This window comes from Drosophila pseudoobscura, chromosome X (assembly GCF_009870125.1).
Source record: "Drosophila pseudoobscura strain MV-25-SWS-2005 chromosome X, UCI_Dpse_MV25, whole genome shotgun sequence".
NCBI lineage: Eukaryota > Metazoa > Arthropoda > Insecta > Diptera > Drosophilidae > Drosophila > Drosophila pseudoobscura.
This window is the reverse complement of record NC_046683.1, coordinates 332,442-350,020: the sequence shown is the minus strand read 5'-3', so window position 1 is coordinate 350,020 and position 17,579 is coordinate 332,442. Positions and strand designations below refer to the sequence as shown.

General features: G+C 44.9%; 1 protein-coding gene across 7 annotated transcripts in view; it reads left to right on the top strand.

Annotated features, from left to right (window-relative positions):
* Nucleotides 1-17,579, top strand: part of kairos — a 41,812-nt gene that overhangs the window by 18,863 nt on the left and 5,370 nt on the right. For 6 of the 7 annotated variants that reach the window (XR_004470692.1, XR_004470693.1, XR_001452982.2 and 3 more), the window contains one exon: nt 17,475-17,532. Coding sequence is in view for 1 of the 7 variants with exons in the window: in XM_001354315.4 (XP_001354351.2) it covers nt 17,529-17,532 (4 nt within the window). In the remaining 6 variants the exon portion in view is untranslated. Of the gene's footprint in view, nt 1-17,185; nt 17,381-17,474; nt 17,533-17,579 lie in introns of those variants that run through there. The other variant, XR_004470695.1, reaches the window with a different exon arrangement.

Below are 17,579 nucleotides of genomic sequence, written 5' to 3'. Positions count from 1 at the left end.
GTGCCTTAACCCAAGCAGCCCTTAAATTTATTTGAAAAGTTCGCATACAGCGATAAGAGAAAGAGATACAAAGGGGAGGGGGACAGGGCTACAAGAGACAGTCAGAGATAGACAATTTAGTTTTTTAAGGGGGAAAAGGGATTTGGTCTTCATAGAGAGTGTATCGGGAAGAACGAAATGTAATAAAACTTATAGAATACTAGCTGACTTGGAAAATAATTTGTCGCTAAATTGTGAATTTTATGCTGCTCCAAACAATGTCATTTGGAAGCATGAATGCTCAATGTGCGCATGGACAGGTTTGAATCTGGATCCCTGCCAATGAGCAAGCTATTCAATTATTCTGGTGGTGACTCGCAACACACACCATCTGACAATCAACACTTTCGGATGAGCGGAATATTTGGCTCGTACTCGAATGAAAGGCGAAGAAATGAAGGAGATGTAAATGCTCGATGCACTTTTTGACGTTGTTTGCCATTTTCTCTGTGAGTGTCAATTACGTACCTACGGAATTGTCTCCATGCCAATTGTCGTTGTTAAATTATTACATATGTACTTAAATTGACGAAATTGCTGTTTTTACTGAAGAAAATCGGTAATCGAGAACAAACATATCATCGGGTATACGTACAGCAGGTACCAATTATAATGTGTCCCCTCTACTTGTTAAGGCACACTCTGATAAATTTTTGAGGCTGCAGGCCCAAGTTCAAATCAGCATTTCGAATTCGAACTTTCTGCCCCCGCTCTGGCCCACCTTGGCCTTCTTTTGGCTCTATGGAAACCTCTCCTCTCGCTGTTGCTCACACCTAAACAAATATGAAAATACAAATACAACTCTAGGCAGCTGGAGCTGGAGGAGATGTCTGCCTGTCTGGCCTCGCGCTCTTCTGCAATCATCGAAATTTATAAGCAAAGTTTTTGGGAGCCCCAGAAAATGGTAAAGGCAAATATTTTTGGAAACTTTTTAGTCCCTCTCGCAACGCAACAAACCTCCACCACCCCAAAAGGTGGCAAGGCAAACTAAATCAACTCAAGAGATGCCTCGAGCATCGATGGGTCTTCTGGTCTCGTCCTCGGGAAGGATGAAAGGAGGCATGGGATAGTATGGGACTTGTTGGGGCTGGTTGGAAATGGGTTTTGGGTTAGCCTCGGCCTGATGCTAATGCTGACGCTGTTGCTGCTCCTGCGGTTGCTTCATTATGCCCTGAGATCAACCAAGGATGATGACGATGAGTACGATGATTGGACGGATGATGATGGGGTGAATGCTTGAGATGGAGATAGATGCAGATGGAGGAGAGTCCCATACTAAATGAAAGTTCTTTCAGAAGATTTTTTTTTTGGTGTGGGGCCTTGTACTTATTTTAAGGGATCAATAAAATAAGTTTAACGAGGGGGAATGTTGCGAGTTGCTGCGGACACCGCAACTCTACATTTATACCCGATACTAAGTCAGTATAATAATTATACGATCTGGTTGAGATTTCACACACTAGAACATATGGTCATCCTCTACGATTCTGCGTTTTTTGTTTTATCGTATCTTTCAAAATGTGGATGCCACAGATTTTCGTCCTTTGTGGGGGCGGCAGTGGGCGGGGCGAAGTTTTGAAATATTTTGGTAGCAGTGACATATCACAGAAGTCTGGGTCCAAAACATCGTTGCTCTAGCTCTTATAGTCTTTGAGCACTAGGCGCTGAAGGGGACGGACGGACGGACGGACAGTGTGTGAAATCTCAACCAGATCGTAAATTTATTATAGCCAGAATCAAGAAAACAATTTAATTCTTTCTCGCTCTGTCTCTCTCTAACACACAGGTTTCATGGTCGGTTTTGCCAATTGCAAAATATGAGTTCAAGGATCTCAGAATCTATAAGAGCCAGAGCAATCAAATTTGGTATCCACACTCCTGTGATATCGGACCTTGACCGTTTTGTGTCAAAATTTCGCCAGACCCCCTTCCGCCCCCGCAAAGGACGAAAATCTGGGGCATCCACAAATCTCAGAGACTATTAACGCTAGAGTAACCAAATTTAGTCTCCGCACTCCTGTTATGTAGATCTCAATATACAACGTATATCTCAAAATTTCGCCCCACCCCCTTCCGCCCCCACAAAGGACGAAAAACTGTTGCATCCATAATATTGAGGATACAAGAAAACTAAAAACGCAGAATCATAGATAGTGACTATATCTGTCAGATTGCTGAATCTGGATCAGATCGGATCCTTTTTGTAGCCAAAAGCAAGCACTCTTTGTCGTTTCGTTTGCTATTCGCGCCGTCTGCCGGAGGAGTGCCATACTGACTTAGTATCGGGTATAACTGTAGAGTTGCGGTGTCCGCAGCAACTCACAACGTTCCCCCTCGTTTCTATTATTTTCTGGTTCGCTGAAGATTCCCACTCCCACTTCGCAACCTGCCGGCCCCTCTTTTGGGGGTGGGGCAGACACACTAATTGGCTTAGAGCGACAAGCGAAAATTAACTTTTATTTTTCAAGCTCGGGCTGATGTAAAAGGAGCACCGCACCAGCGGAAAACGAAATAAAACGAAATAACATTTTCCATGGCCGTCAACGGAAAAAAATTAACAAAGGCTCAAAAGAAAGAGGACTCAAGGGGAGTGCTGCTGCTGGTGGTTGGAAAAGCGAGAGAAATCGGTAAAATCAACAAAACACACGCAAGATAAACAGCCGCAAGAGGAGGCAACTCGGCCCAGTTTTGGCCTTTGCGGTGGTCGAAACGAATGCCGATGCCTGAGCTGGAGTCTCACTGCCACATTTCTTGCCGCTTTGCCCCTGTTCTGGACGTCTGTCCACACAAGTGGCACTTGGGCAACATCATATAAACTCTCATTCCGCCCCGTGTCTGTTGCTTGTTGAATTTATGTTGGTCAAATTGCAATATCAATAAGTAGGACAATGCCGCGGACAACTAGGACAGCCAGGACAACATCTGACTAAGCCAGAGGGCCAAAACCCCGAAGTAAGAATGCCCTGTAAGAGAGTATCAACTTGTGTGAAAGTTGACCGCCTTCTCGGACTATCATATCTTTAAAATCTTAAGGGTCACCCATTCTCTCAGAAATCCCGTCGGAAGTAGGAAGAGAGTCACACTATACTTAACGTTTGAACAGTCAGGTTAACTTCTGTAAAATAGGATATTAAAAACTGAAAAAAACTGATCTGGGTACAGGTCAAACACATGAGTTCAATCGCTTATGTTTTTCTTAAAGCGTTTCCACTTCTAAGGCGATGACACTTGCTTGAGAGTATTGCCACTTTCCACTTTCCCCTTTCGAGAGTCGGAAACGGTTCTTCCTTCTGCCATCATACAACAAGGGCATGTACGAGAACATGTATAGCCTTCTAGTCGACAAGAATGACCATCGTAATTGCCATGGTAGTAGGGGGTGCACTTGCTAGAGGCTTAAACTCCAGCGAAAGCACTTTCGTAGAAGCCATGCTGGAAGCCTGAACAGTTTTTGCGAGCTCCGGAGCTCCAATCCGGAGATACTCCCGCAAAAGTGCCAAAGTGCTCGACTTTGCTGCTGAGCACAGCATCGATGGGATATCGATTTGTTTGCGCTATTTTTGGCATCGAAGCTGTAGAGAGCATATGCGTGCGTTGGGGGCGGAGTGGTGTAGTGGTGGAATGAGGAGTGCTCGTGTTCATGGTGCTAGGTGGTTATCAAGAGCCAAACAAGTTTGTGCATCTTCATCGCTTTCCAGCTCTATCAACAGCTCCATCTACAGCTTCATATTCATCTCGAGTTTCAGCTCCATCGCCGTAGCATCTCCTCATTCACTGACTCCCATCACAATCCATTGCCTACTTATCGACGTTGAAAGTTGATGGTTTCAACGAGTAGTTGTGCCCCTTCTTGAGGGCAGGCATTTATCAGCGTCGGCAGCACCAGCAGGGGTCTTGGAGTAGAGGCATAACAAACTATTCAACAATATTTCAGCACGTGCTGGGGCCCGGGTGCTGTGAGCTCCAGGAAAACATTTCCACTGTAATTATGTATATGTAGACATTAAGTCTTCCTCTTGGAGTCACTCGAGACAGCTATGGGGAAACAGAAAGAGAGAGGGAGAGAGATATTTGTGAGAATGTGGCAACAAGTGGGGCCCACTGTTGCAATCCCTTTAAGGTGGAAAAATCGCAATTCGAATCGGTATCCGATCTGCTCACGGATACGGACCAGATCTGGGCAATTGTGTGATGCAATCGATTTAAGCAATCGGCTCGGTGTATTCTTATTAATATGGGAAAAAACAGATTTCTGCAATTACCCCACTAGAAGGAGTGAAAATAAAAGAAAAAAAGAGACAAAGCGATAAATGGGTAAATTTTGTTCTGATTCTATCATCGTCCTCGTCCCATGGCACGCATTGGGTCAAGGCCACACTGCAGCAGATTTTGTTACATTTTCCGCATATCCGTTTTTTCCTGTCTCAATGACAAACATAACACTGTCATCAAGATCAAGGTCGGCTGGAGGGCTGGAAAGCTGGGAGAAATGCGGATGATAGCTAGCTCTTACAAGACGAATTAAATACATTTTAGGAGTATGAATAAGGATATGGATATGAACCTTCCTCATTCTGGTGCTGGTCGTCCTGTAAATGTCTCTGCAATTTATTGCCAGGGCCTTAGAACTGAAGCGGCTTACGACCTCCACCATCATACACCTGCGCCGCCCGCACTCCCACTTCAACTCCATTCCGCTCCTTTTTAGCCACTCCCGGGTGTCCTCCAGAAACTGCGCTTAATGTTTATTTAATGGCCAGCCGCGGCTCGGTTAATTGTGCAATTTTTGGCCGTCTTTTGCTGGCCAGCGCTTTTTAATAGCACACAAAATGAGAGAGAGCCACTGCCAGTGGCTGTGTTTTATTGGATGGCTTCGGGACGTCCTACCCTGCCCGAAGAAAGCTTTCCACATGTAATGGTCTTGTTTTTGTGGGCACTAAAAAGTTATGCGTCTGTTCTGTCCACGCCAACTATTCTACAGATCCCACATCCGACATGCCATCCCCTAGTCAGAAAACCACCAAGTGGCGGCCTCTTAAGTTTCTCAATTTGTCAGGCTGTCAGTTGGTGCTACTGCACCACGGGATAGATACATTTCCCCTCTGGAGTTTTTGTTCAGCCTCAGCTCGGCTCGACGAGGAAAACTTAATGTACCCTAAAATCGACAGAGCTGCTGCAGAGGAATGTTCATGCGAAGATTACGCCCATCTTTCCCAATGCATTTGGCCATTCGCTTGATGTTTGGTGTTGTTCGGAGTTCCAAGATCTTCGCTAGGCGGTCTTTGGCTGTGGCTTTACCTATCATTCGGGTTAATTATGGGGTGGTGTGGAGCTTTAAGGGATAATTCAGAAACAATTGATGCTGGCACCGTTCTTTAAACATAGAACTGTGTAATGACACGTTAATCGGCCCCGCAAAATGCGTCCCTTCCCATCGCATTGAGAAATTCACTAGCATGCAACCTTCCGGGTGGGGTTTATTGGTGTCCTTTCCCAACCGAATTCTGGCGAATCTATTCGATTGCCAGCGATGTGATTTAAGACTTTTGTAATCATTTACCGATAAGTGCTTAATGAGGTATCCATAACTTGGCAAACATTGAGACAGACATGCACGGACATGTACGAACGAGCATAACCATTTCGTTTGATTCCGCCTCTCTCCACCGCTTTAGCGGATCTAATTTGAAATCACTGAATACATTTGTGTTATACATACATACATATTTACACATATGTATATGCAGTTAGCGCGACAGATAGAGTCAGTGGTATTCACATAGGAGCCGGGGGGCACATACATAATAATACTTGTACATAGTGGGCACTTTATTGGCATTAACTAAATGGTCATTTTATCCAAATCCGGCGCGAAAGACTGAGAGAGAGAGTGATGGACAGATGGAATGAAAGGGAGGGGAACTATGGGAAATTTTGTATTACTGTTGATGAAACCTTTCATAGGATTCTTTTATAGCAGAAAAGCCCAATATCTTCTATTTCCTGGCATAATCCTGCATTGCTGAAACTCTTAAATGAGGAGAGCGTGTCTAACACGGTAATCCCATTACAAATAGCCTTTATTAAGAGGGCCGCCCTTATAGGGTATCTAAATCGCAGTAATTCTATTTCAGGAAAATTCAATTTGCAGATTCTCTGGTGTTGCGTGCCGACTGCTCCACAAATCTCTTAATGAGTGTGAATTTATGATTACATGCATTTAATGGGCATCTATCCCTGCCTCCCTAGCTCTGCCTGCCTGCCATACAGCCCCTAAGGCTGTGTTCCACTCGCGCTCCCTTACTCTGGTTGCGGCATGCAAATTGAGACACTCTCAGCCATCATCACGGCCCCTGGGGGCAGCATTTTTTCATTGCCGGCCCAGGGCCATGGGATGTGTGTTAAAGTATGTGTATGCGCATGTGTGCGTGTGCGTGTGAGTGTGGGTGGCTCGAGGACAGGCCCTGGGCCCTGGACAGAGCAAGGACATCCGACGGACGGATGTTGGGCGGTCTACGGGGCGGCAGCTCCTCCTCCGACGATGATTCTGTCAATTTGAGTAAATCTTTTTAATGGATCGCAAAAATTAATCGTGTGGAATATATTTTAAAGTCTCCGGCACTCTCTTTACGCTCTCTTCCCACTCTGCCTCTGCACTTGCGTGTGTGTATGTGCACATATGTACATATATATACATATAAACTGCCACTTAAGTTATTTGTCAAGCGGAAATCGATTTTAGTTTTTAAATTTTCGCTCTGCCGAGTTGCAGAGGAGGTTGCTCGAAAAGGGAAAGCGGCGAAGACAGAGGGCGGAGAGCACTCTTTTTATTTGATTTTATTGCGTAGCATAATAAATAATTTAATATACGTACATGTACATGCATACAAACACACACACATATGTATATAATGTATATACATATACACATGATGTTGCCTGCGAATGTGTGTGTTGTGTGTGGCGGAGCAATTTACAATTCATTATTTTGCCATTCTCAATTTCAATTTTTGTGCTCTCCACACACGGATACACACACACACACACAACTGTCATCATAATGTTTCATTTTTGCACTACGCCCCTCCGCTGAAGTGTTTGTTGAGCACCAAGTGGCATGCCACGTGAGACGCACGTACAGAGAGAGAGACCGAAACAGGGAGGAGCGGCCGATGTGGGGAGGAACGCCTTTGGCCGCCCCAAAAGCTAATGAAAAAGCAACTGACTGGGGGAATGAGGGTTCAAGTGGAATTTATGTCCACTTTGGGGTCCGCTTTAGCACAGTATTTCTCGATGGGATAACTCTTTGTTTTCGCTTGCAACTTGCTGCTTATTTCTGTACTTTGTGCATTACGCCATTGATTTGGATCAGCTTCAAGCAGTAGCTAATCCTTCCCTCCCCCTCAGACTGGACTCTGGATTGTATGCAAGTGCAAGTGCAAGTGCAAGAGGGATTACCCAGAGGGTCAGAGGGTGCTGCGATCCGCTTTGCTTACATACTGCGATCGACATTCACTACTAACTGCTAACTTTGCAATTTAGGATATTTTTGTTTGTCCTACCTTGACAGAGGATATGGATATGAGTGCTTCTTCTCTCTAAAGCAGCATAGAGGAACCAACCTAAGGTGCTGCAATCAGCCCTGCTTAAATGTGTCACTTTATCCTGTGACAAGCTGACAGGTGATAGGCAGTGCACAGTGCATAGGCTTGGCTGCATCTCCTCCACTCTCGTGATCTAATCATCATTAAGAGACCTGCTTCGGCTCTTAGTGCATTTTCAATTCAGCTCCTTTGCATTTACGAGTATGTAGGTCGTGCCGCTCCTCTCTCTTGATCAGCTCTTCATCTGTTATCTGCGTTATCTACCTTCCTCCCACTGAATGTTTAATGTCTCTATCTCTGATTGGATTAAAAGTCGCCTTTTCCTTCTCTGTCTTTCTCGCTCTCTTTGGCCAACTATCGATTCGTGTCCTCTAATTTCTTATTAATGCCGCAGAGCCAAAAATTCTTTTGTAAAATTAATAACAATAATCGTAAGCCAGCGCGTGGGCGGAGGCGGTAGAGGGCAACAAATCAAATTGAATAAACTTGCGGTCGCTTGTTGGAAAGAGCGGAAGCACAAGGGGGGACAAGCCACAGTATGCTTTCCTTTTTCTTGTTGGGCGTTGGAAATTCTTTCGCTCTTCCTCTTCGTCTGTTTCTCTTTCTATTTCGTTTGGCTTCTTTTTTAAATCTTACCATAAATCATTAAAAGCACATCATGAGAGGACTTGGAGTTCAAGTGGGAAGGGAGTGGAAGAGGAAGTGTACGGTGTATAGCGAGAGAGAGGTGAAGGCCATGGAAATGGCTGTGGCCGTGGCTGTGGGGACTAGAGTGGGACAAACGGAATGGAACGGACGGAAGGTGTGGTGGGGTGTGAGATGCTCTCTCCAAGAACCCTGGAAAAGCCATGCGAAATATTCAACAATTTATTTATGTTTACGCACTAAAAACAATTGAGCTAGCGAGAGAATGAGATAGAGAGAGAGAGAGTGTTGGAAAACAATCTTCCTTTCTCTAGTTTGGTCAGGGGCGCATCCAAGGGATATAAAATATAAGGTAAACCCCCTCACTCCTCCTTCTCCCGCCAAATAGTGGCCGTTACATGTACATATGTATGTATGCATGTACGTTTGCAGTTACATTCTTCTTATTTACCGGCAAAGTGCAGGGACAAAGGAAAGTAGGATGGGGCTATTTCTAGCATTATTTATTTTATTTAGGGGAATCTAATAATATTTCCTCTCCTCACATTTTCTGATACGGATTTTTTGCACTCAATGACCCGCACCACTTCTGCCTAACCGCTTGCAGGGGTAAACATGTAACAAATCTTTAATTAAACTCAAATCTGGCCAAGACGCAGCACAGGGAGAGAATCTGTTGCAAGAGGGCGGAGGTGCCACATCCGAAACAGGCGGAAGCTTAGCGGTTGCCTCCGATTATCCCGATTATGGACCCGGATCCGGTTTAGGGTCCTGCCATTGCCAGTGCGGCTTCAACTCCGGATCCGGCAAATTCTGTTAAATAAGCAATTAATTAAAGGCAAACGAAGGTCAAAGAGGGGGAAGGGATAGCAAGAAGGAGGGAGATAGATATAGAGACAGCGGGCATTATGAATGATAAATCATGCATGCTCCTCGGATTATTATTTTCCAATGATTTCATGAATATTTAATGCCCATATAACGATTCATGTGAATGCGGCCAGAGGCCACGGTGAGGTATGGTTCAACCGTGTGGCCGTGTAGCAAACTGTTAGTGGAAGAGAAGGCAGGGCATGCCCTTTCCATTGCTTTTACTGCCGATTATCTTGCGTTTTACTTTCATTTCTACACAAATGAAAACACACAAAAAATACAAAACAAAATTCTGCATCAAATAACATTACCGTTTTATTGGCCTACAGTTCCATTAATTACTTTTACACATAATCTCTTGAAAGGTTAATACGTTAAGAAATTTAAACGCCCAATCAAGCATCACTTGCAAAAAAGCGGTCTCATCTGTCTACGAAGATTGTAGACGCGAAGTCTGGCGAAACGATGCCTCGAAATAAATTGGTTGGCCAATCGAAGCTCCTTAACATATATAATTTTTACCCCCTGGAATGTTACGAGAGGGAGACTCAAACATTCCTGGAAGTACTGGCTACTGGAATAGTATTCCTTCCATGAAATCTAATCTGAAATTGCCAATCAAAAATCTCTCACTAGAGACCTTTAGAGTAGATCTAGTTTTGTAAGTTACAAATCTATACGCAAATATACATACGAGTATTTATTGTTAAGAAACTATGTTCTGCAAATATTATTTATTTAATATTATTATAATATGAACAAGTTACCCGTTGTAAGAAATTGCATGCATTTCTGATCTTAAATATACATTGCATGAGCATCATTTAACGTTAACGCGTGAATGGCAAAATGCCCAATCAGTCAAAGAGGCACAGTTGTCCCAAGACATTAGCGTTTTCCTTCCTCAAATCCAATGTCATCGACTTCCATCGAACCGTTCCCAGCTGTTGCTGAGTGCCTGGGAAAAAGTAGCACAGTCTTCGCGTATGCCCTGGCATTGGAGCTCATGCAGTGGCAGTGCCAGTGTTAGTGGCAAGGCCAGCGGCAGTGTCAGTGGCAACCGCAACTTGATGAAACTTTTACTCGCCCCTATAATTTCCGGTTAATTTTTGAAACATTTTTGCACGTTGCGCTGGGCCGCTGTGCCCCTGTGAGGCTAGCACTGTTTGTGGCAGGATGTTGTTTATGATTCAGTTATCTAAGCTAATTAGTTTTGCACATTTTGCTGATATTAGAGTTTGCCAGGGGTTCAGAGGTGGGCCGTCCGTCGCGTCGGTAGTAATAATCGTAAAAGCGACCGAGCGAGAGAAACAGAGAGGGAAAGTGAGGGATAGTCGTGCGATTGCGGTTGCGGCTTATACTCGTACATATGCATGCCAGTATGTACGCGCGTGTAGGTGGCCTTGCGGCATATCTAAACCAAATTCAATTAAATTGGAAATTCCATTAAATTAGAGCCGCACGCAGCTCGAAAACTTTTATGACAAATCCCTCGGTCAAAGCCCGGCTCGGACTTGAGAATCCCCTCAGGAATCCCCCGCATTTTTCCCTGGTTTCTGCCTGCAAGAAACTGGCTGTTGGCCGTTGCTGCGGCGGCTGCATTGTGTTTGGCGCAGGCACAAGACAAACGATGGTTTCCCTGGAAACACTCCATTTCCTAGTTCATATCCAAAAGTCCATGTCCATGTGTGAGTCCAAGTCCAGGCGCTGCAGTTCCAATCCCAGGATCGAGAGGAATTTCTGTCTTTGTTTGGAGCCTCATAAGCCTCTTATGTGCATACATAGCTTCTTCCATTCCCAGTTCCCAGCTCCAGGCCTTCTTTGCTGCATTTTAATTACCTTTCAACATTTAATTAACAAACAGAGAGGCATAACCAGAAGGACAGACAGATAGACAGACAGAGAGAAGGACAGATTTCTAATACTCTTTTCAGGGAAATTAAAGTTGTATTTTTTCCATAATCTATGGTATTCAATGAGCAACATACGAATTCAATTGAATTCATTCTGATTCAATTGGAAGCAAAGAAAAAGCAAAAGCAACAGCATAGGCAGATCAGGAACCCAGGAATAAGGATGGAGGTCGGGGGCATATGGGGTCTAGCACCAGAACAGGACTTGTTCATCGCCAACGCTTCGCTCAATAGACAACAAATTTGTATGGGTCCTCTGACCAAGCTTTCATCACCCTCTCCCATCGCCCAGTCCCAGCTCCAATTGCAGTACATAAGTGGGAGATAGCTGGATGCACACACACACAAGTGGCACGGGATTTGGTGGGACAGTGGGGGCAGATGGCAGTGGACGTAGCAATTTTACATTTGTTGGGAGCAGCCAGCGTTTTTTTTCTTGCCCGATTTTATAGAGCTATGCAGATTTTCCAGGATTTCCACTTGGTCCGCTTGGATTGGATTCCATTAGGACCAACGATGCACACCCATTCCCCACTCCCCACTTATAGCTACCACTCCCACTCCCACTCCCAGCAGAGTATTTCAGCTTCGTTGGGACTCGTTACATCTTGGGCCTGGCACTGCCCCTTGTCATGATGGTGTTGCCCCTGCTGCCACTCCCACTGCCTCTGCTGATTCTGCTGCTGTTGCAAATGCATTTATGTTTTAATTCGCTCATCGGCACCCGGGCGTGCGGGGTTTTGTATACACGGGCGGCACGGAACACGCGGCACAGTGGCCTGGGTGGCAGGGTGTAGGGTGGTTCCGTCATGTGCTGCAATTCAGTTAAGTTTTGATTGCTATTTTCGCTTCGCTTCCGAAGGCCTCCCCACAGCCCCTAGCAGTAGCTCCTCCTTATGCTGCTGCTGCTGGTGCTGGTGTCTCTGTGGCTGCTGCCCCACAATGTTGCCAGCGGCTGCAAATGTGTGACATTTCCGTTTCCGGTTGCCGCGTTGATGTATTATGCAGTACGCACGCCCGACTATAGCTGTATCTGCTCTCAATGAAAACTTTTTAGTTATAAATTGCCTTTTCTTTGTATTCGAACGAATGTAAAACTGCAAACTGAAAAAATCATTCAACAAAAAGGTGGCTGTGGTTCTGGGTGTGGGTGCTGGCGGGGGTGGGTGTTTTTAGCAGTGATATCATTGTCGGTACTGCAGCGGAACTAGAAAAAAGAAACAGCTCCAGGAGGATAACATCTCACACAGACTATGGACCGAGAGATGGAGAGAGAGAAGAGCAAAGATGAGAGCTGGGACCGGAATCGCAGGAAACACAGCACAATCGTAGTCGGGGGTCCCGCCCTTGAAGGAGTTCAGCTCGCTTCCCCCTGGGGATAGTCGGCTGCGGGAGGGGGGAGGCAGTGTACAGGCCGCTCATGGACTATTAAATGCCACAGCCGTAACCATGACCATGGCCAAAGTCCAAGTGCATGTAATGGCCGCATTTCAAATGCACGTCATAAACAAGCTGGTTTCCATCGCAGGTCTCCATCCGGACGAATGAGGAGGGCTGCGAACAAACGGGCGGTCGTGGGAGGCACACCGTGTGCAACAAGTTTCGAGGATATTTTAGAAATTCATAACTTTTCCGCACACACAAAGTAAGTAGCGGCGGAAAAGACGTTTGAATTTGCACTGAATTTAGCTTGGAGATACATATATGTATGTACACTTGATATATGTACATACACTCACAGGATCATGCCTTACTACGGCCAGGGGCCCACCTTGTCATGCCTTTAGAATACTTAACTTTATTCAAGGTAAACTATACTTGACGTAACCTTTTTTTCCATCCTCTGCCAATCGGCATGACCTTCTCTTATCCACCAAGCGAATTAAACATATAAAACGTATTCGTATGAGTCTGCCGCTGTTTCTCTAGCCGGAACTCCTCCAAGTTTCTGTCCATGTCATCTTTTGCCCGTGACTTTGACCTTGCTTTTGCCTGGTCCTGTTGCTGCTCCTGCTCTTGTGGTCTGATCAACGGGTTCTCCCGCTGCTTTTGTTTCCTTTTTCTGAATAATTCCACCTGAAGCGCTTTGATCTCCTGCCATCGGCCTGTGTTGCAGGCACTTGTGTTGCCAAGATGCAGCTGCTGCTTACTCTAAAACTGGATGCCAAAGTCAGCTATGAAAGCAACAATCATGCCGCCATTTCTCTTTGTGCTTGTCTGTACGTGCACATCTGTCGGGCTTACATGCGCTTCGCCTGCTTCTAGATATCAACGAGGGGAACGTTGTGAGTTGCTGCGGATACCGCAACTCTACATTTATACCCGATACTTAGTCAGTATGTCAGTCTCCTCCGGCAGACGCCGCTAATATTAAACGACACGACAAAGAGTGCGTGCGAGAGAGACAGCGATGCGAAGCCACTGCAAATTGATTTGTTCCTTTTGGCTATAAAAACGATCTGATCTGATTCAGATTCAGCAATCTGATAGATATGATCATTATCTATGATTCTGCGTTTTTAGTTTTGCCGTATCTTCAATATTATGGATGCCAAAAATTCTAGTCTTTTGTGGAGGCGGAAAAGTGTGGGGAGAAATTTTCAAATACACTTGTGCAGGTTCGATATTACAGAAGTGTGGATACCACTTCTCTACTGCTCTACCACTGCTCTAGCTCTTATAGTCTCTGAGATCTAGGCGCTCACTTTTTGCAATAGGCACAGCCGACAATAAACAGTGTGTGTTAGAGAAAGACAGAGCGAGAGAGAACAAAATTGTTTTCATCATTCTGGCTATAATAATTATACGATCTGGTTCAAATTCCGCAGTCTAGAAGATAGAGTCATTCGCCACTATTCTTCGTTTTCTGGGTTTCTCCTATCTTTGAAATTGTGGATGCCACAGATTTTCGCACATCGCATTTGACATATCACAGAAGTCTGGATACAAAATGTCGTTGCTCGCGCTAGTTTTTTTTTTTTTTTATCTTTATCTTTATCTTTTATCTTTATCTTTATCGGGTCGGAAACGATTCCTTCTGGACGTTACACACCTCCATTTTCACCACAAATCTAATATAGCTCATTTTGACTCATTTTGAGTATCAAAATTTTGGGTATAAAAATAGCTACAGTCTCAATGCCAACCCCCTCGCAAAGAGCTCTGTGATGAAAAGTAGTGAATAGTTAGGATGGTAAAGTGAGAGAGTTCTCGAAATATCGAAGTAAATGCTGTCAGTGGCAATCATTAGCAAAAGCTGTTATGTCTCTAGTCAGGATGTCGCACGAGAAAAAGCGAAAAAGTTTGTCTGAACGAGCAACTTTTAAATATGGAGCATATTCAAATCGAAATATAAATCTGGACATTGATGGTGGATGGATGAATGCCGAATACTGAATGCTGAATGTGCGGTTAGCCCTTGACCTTTTCTTTATCAAAAAACTGCTTCAATTAGCTTTACTTTTTGCATTCGTACCAAGAAGAGAAAGCCAAATCTGTGGTTGGCAGCTAAAGGAAAGCTTAATCTTTTGGTGGGAAACCGATTTAATGGAGCCCAAATGGGTTTGTTCAGCGCGGAAATGGCACCGGGGCTACGCAGAAAAAAGCAAAGGCAAAGGCAAAGCTGCTTTGCGCCTTATTTGTTGTTCGGTAAAAATTACACATCATATTTTCGATTTTTTGGATCAGGCGCGACATTCTGATGTTGATGTTGCCCCTTGTGAAAGAGGACACTTTAAGGCGCACCTTCCATCCAAGTCCCGATTTGAGGTCCTGTTCTGTTCCTGTTCTTGTTCATCCATTTCGCTCTCTGGCCAAAGTGCTTTGTAAACTTTTTGTGCAAGTCCATTTAACAAAGCTTAACTGAAATTGAGCTAGTCCTTGATGAAAGGATATGAACAGAGACAGGGACAGGGAATGCACAGTGAGACACAGAGTCAATCTGTCAATCGACTGTCTGCTCCACTTCATTCCCACTCGTATTTAAGGATGCGGATGCGGATGCACGTCTGTCTGTACGGCCAGACTGAGTCAATCAATCACACACAAAATTGGGGGAGGTGGACAGGAGGGGTGGGCTGGAAAAAGAACATACTCAAACCATCAAACCAAATACATACATACATACATCGCAAAAAGAGAGGGAGAGGAAGGGTTTTCGAGCGGTTTTGGCACCAATTGAAAAGTCATTTGATTTTTCCTAAATATGTTCAAGAGAGAAATGTTGCATGCTGTTCATGTTGTTCAGTGCTTCAAGCAAGTCTTAATCCAATACGATTTTCGATCAACATCCATGTGAGGAAAAGTGTACTTTTCAATGCACATTTCTTTGACATTTTCCATATATCTGGCTATATTTGCAGTGCCACAATATGGTTTGGGTGGTCGGGGAAAAAGCTTGCCCTAATCAAGCAAGAGAGAACTGATGAGAAAGGAAAGGGTACATCTCGTTTTACTATTTTTCAATATCTCTCCATTAGAGCGGCACACGTTTGCTGCCATAATTTCATCAAAGTTCGTAACTCGATTTGATTGGTCAAAAGTAGGGGATTCGATTGGTTCCGATTTGTTTCGACTTCAATTGCTCTCACGTAGAGTCGGACAGAGACAGCATTGAGACAGAAATGGCAACTGAAACTGAAATTTTTGGCAAAGGTTTCTGGTTAACGGGACTATCGGTCCCCCCATATCCCCATATCAGGCTCGTTTGCCGTCTGTCAGACAACGGCAGCTCTTTATTTTTCTAGGAAAAGAGTTCTGAAAAGAGCAAGGGAAAGCAGGCCACCCACTCGTTTGGGGTTTCCTCAGAAAAGGAGCCTACATTTTTAATAAAGCAGCGTCGAGAAATCCAAGTAAGGCGGCGCCGTGTGCAAATCAGGACGCGATAGGACGCGGAAGGTCCAGGACAGGGCACGACAGGTCCTCTCAAAGGTGAACAGCAGTGGTTGCAGTGGTTGCAGTGGACTAAATGCAGCAATTTACTTAACAAAAGACTTTAAAGCCCTCTTCGACTGCCATTCAAAACCACAAACTGTTCAAATAGTTATAACAGTTACAATATGCAGTCCCGTATTGCTAAAAAATTTAAGTGGCTTTCAAATTGAATAGCTTGAGTCTTAAAATTGTTTTTGGGCACGGGAAGCAGCGGCCGGGGCGACCACAGATCAGAGACCAGAAGATAACGATGCGAGGGCATAGACCGCATCCAACCATCCGCCGTGGCTGTCCTGTCAGTGGAATAGAAAGGCTAATTAACTCCAACACAAAGCCACAACTTTGGTGTTGATTGCCAATTTACAAGCTTAATGAACTTGCGACTTGCGGCTCGGGACTTTGGACAACAACTTGCCCCGTCAACGGACACAGACCGGCCTCAGATGCAGCCGAGTGGCGATTGCCGGGGGACGGAGCGATGCAAGTCCTGTTGCTGTCACAGGCTGCCTAATCAGATCAAATGGGGCTTCCGTTCAGACTCCGAAACTTCTGCTTTCTTCGCTCCTCATGCAATAAGCACTTGTTAAATGCCATAACATTGCCACTTCGCGACGGAACGGTGGGACTCCTCCCTTAACTCTTAACGTTCGATTCTAGGCAATTAAATAGGCGGCATGAAATTTCAGACCCGCATCTTGATCTAGTTCAGTGGTACTCTTGATTTAGCTTAAGCCGGCCAGTGATGCCACAGTGATCCGAAGACAAGACATCGTAGACAAGACTCAAACTACTTGTAGGTAGCCACCGTCATCGTTAGTAGACCTCTGATATGCCGCAGGATTCCGTTCAAAGGAAAAGTTCCGCGGCTCTACTGCGGTGGTGGTTGACGTTGCACATCGCCGTTGTGGTTTCATCTGGTCGCCCCTCGTCTCCACAACAAACCACCCAGCAGCTAAGTACAACCTCTTGTGGCAGCTGAGTTATGGTGAAATTTCATTTCAACTTTTGCATAATTGTATGCTCATTATGGTTGTGCTGTCCCCAGCAGCTGGCAGGCAGACAGACGATGGGGGAAGTCATCCTTAACGAAGCAAAAAGTCCCTGGACAGTGACTTTAATTACTTTGATGCATGGTTTTGCTGCCATTTCCATTTCGTAGGCCAAAACAATGAGCAGCTGGAGGAGCCAGCGGTGTTCCACCTATGTATCTCCCACGCACACAAACGCACGCACACACACCCACACACGCGTGAGACCTCTTCTTATTTCTCACTGCGTGGTTAACGCTCCATAGCGCGGATGGTGCGTCAGAGCATCGAAATCGAAAGCCCAACTTTGTCTAAAGCAGGATATCTGGTCTACGCAGACGAAAATGTTAGTCAAACTTGTGGTCTTCGAAGAGAATTCGAATCCAATCCAATCCAATCATCCTTTGCTTAATCCTATGACCATTTTTTCTCAATTGCAGGTAGGACATCAGAAGACGTTTTTCCACTGGCTGTCAAAATAGAAATTGTATAAAATGGGTAAGTGATCCTTTAATCAACAAAATACGCTCTGCGATCTGCTATCG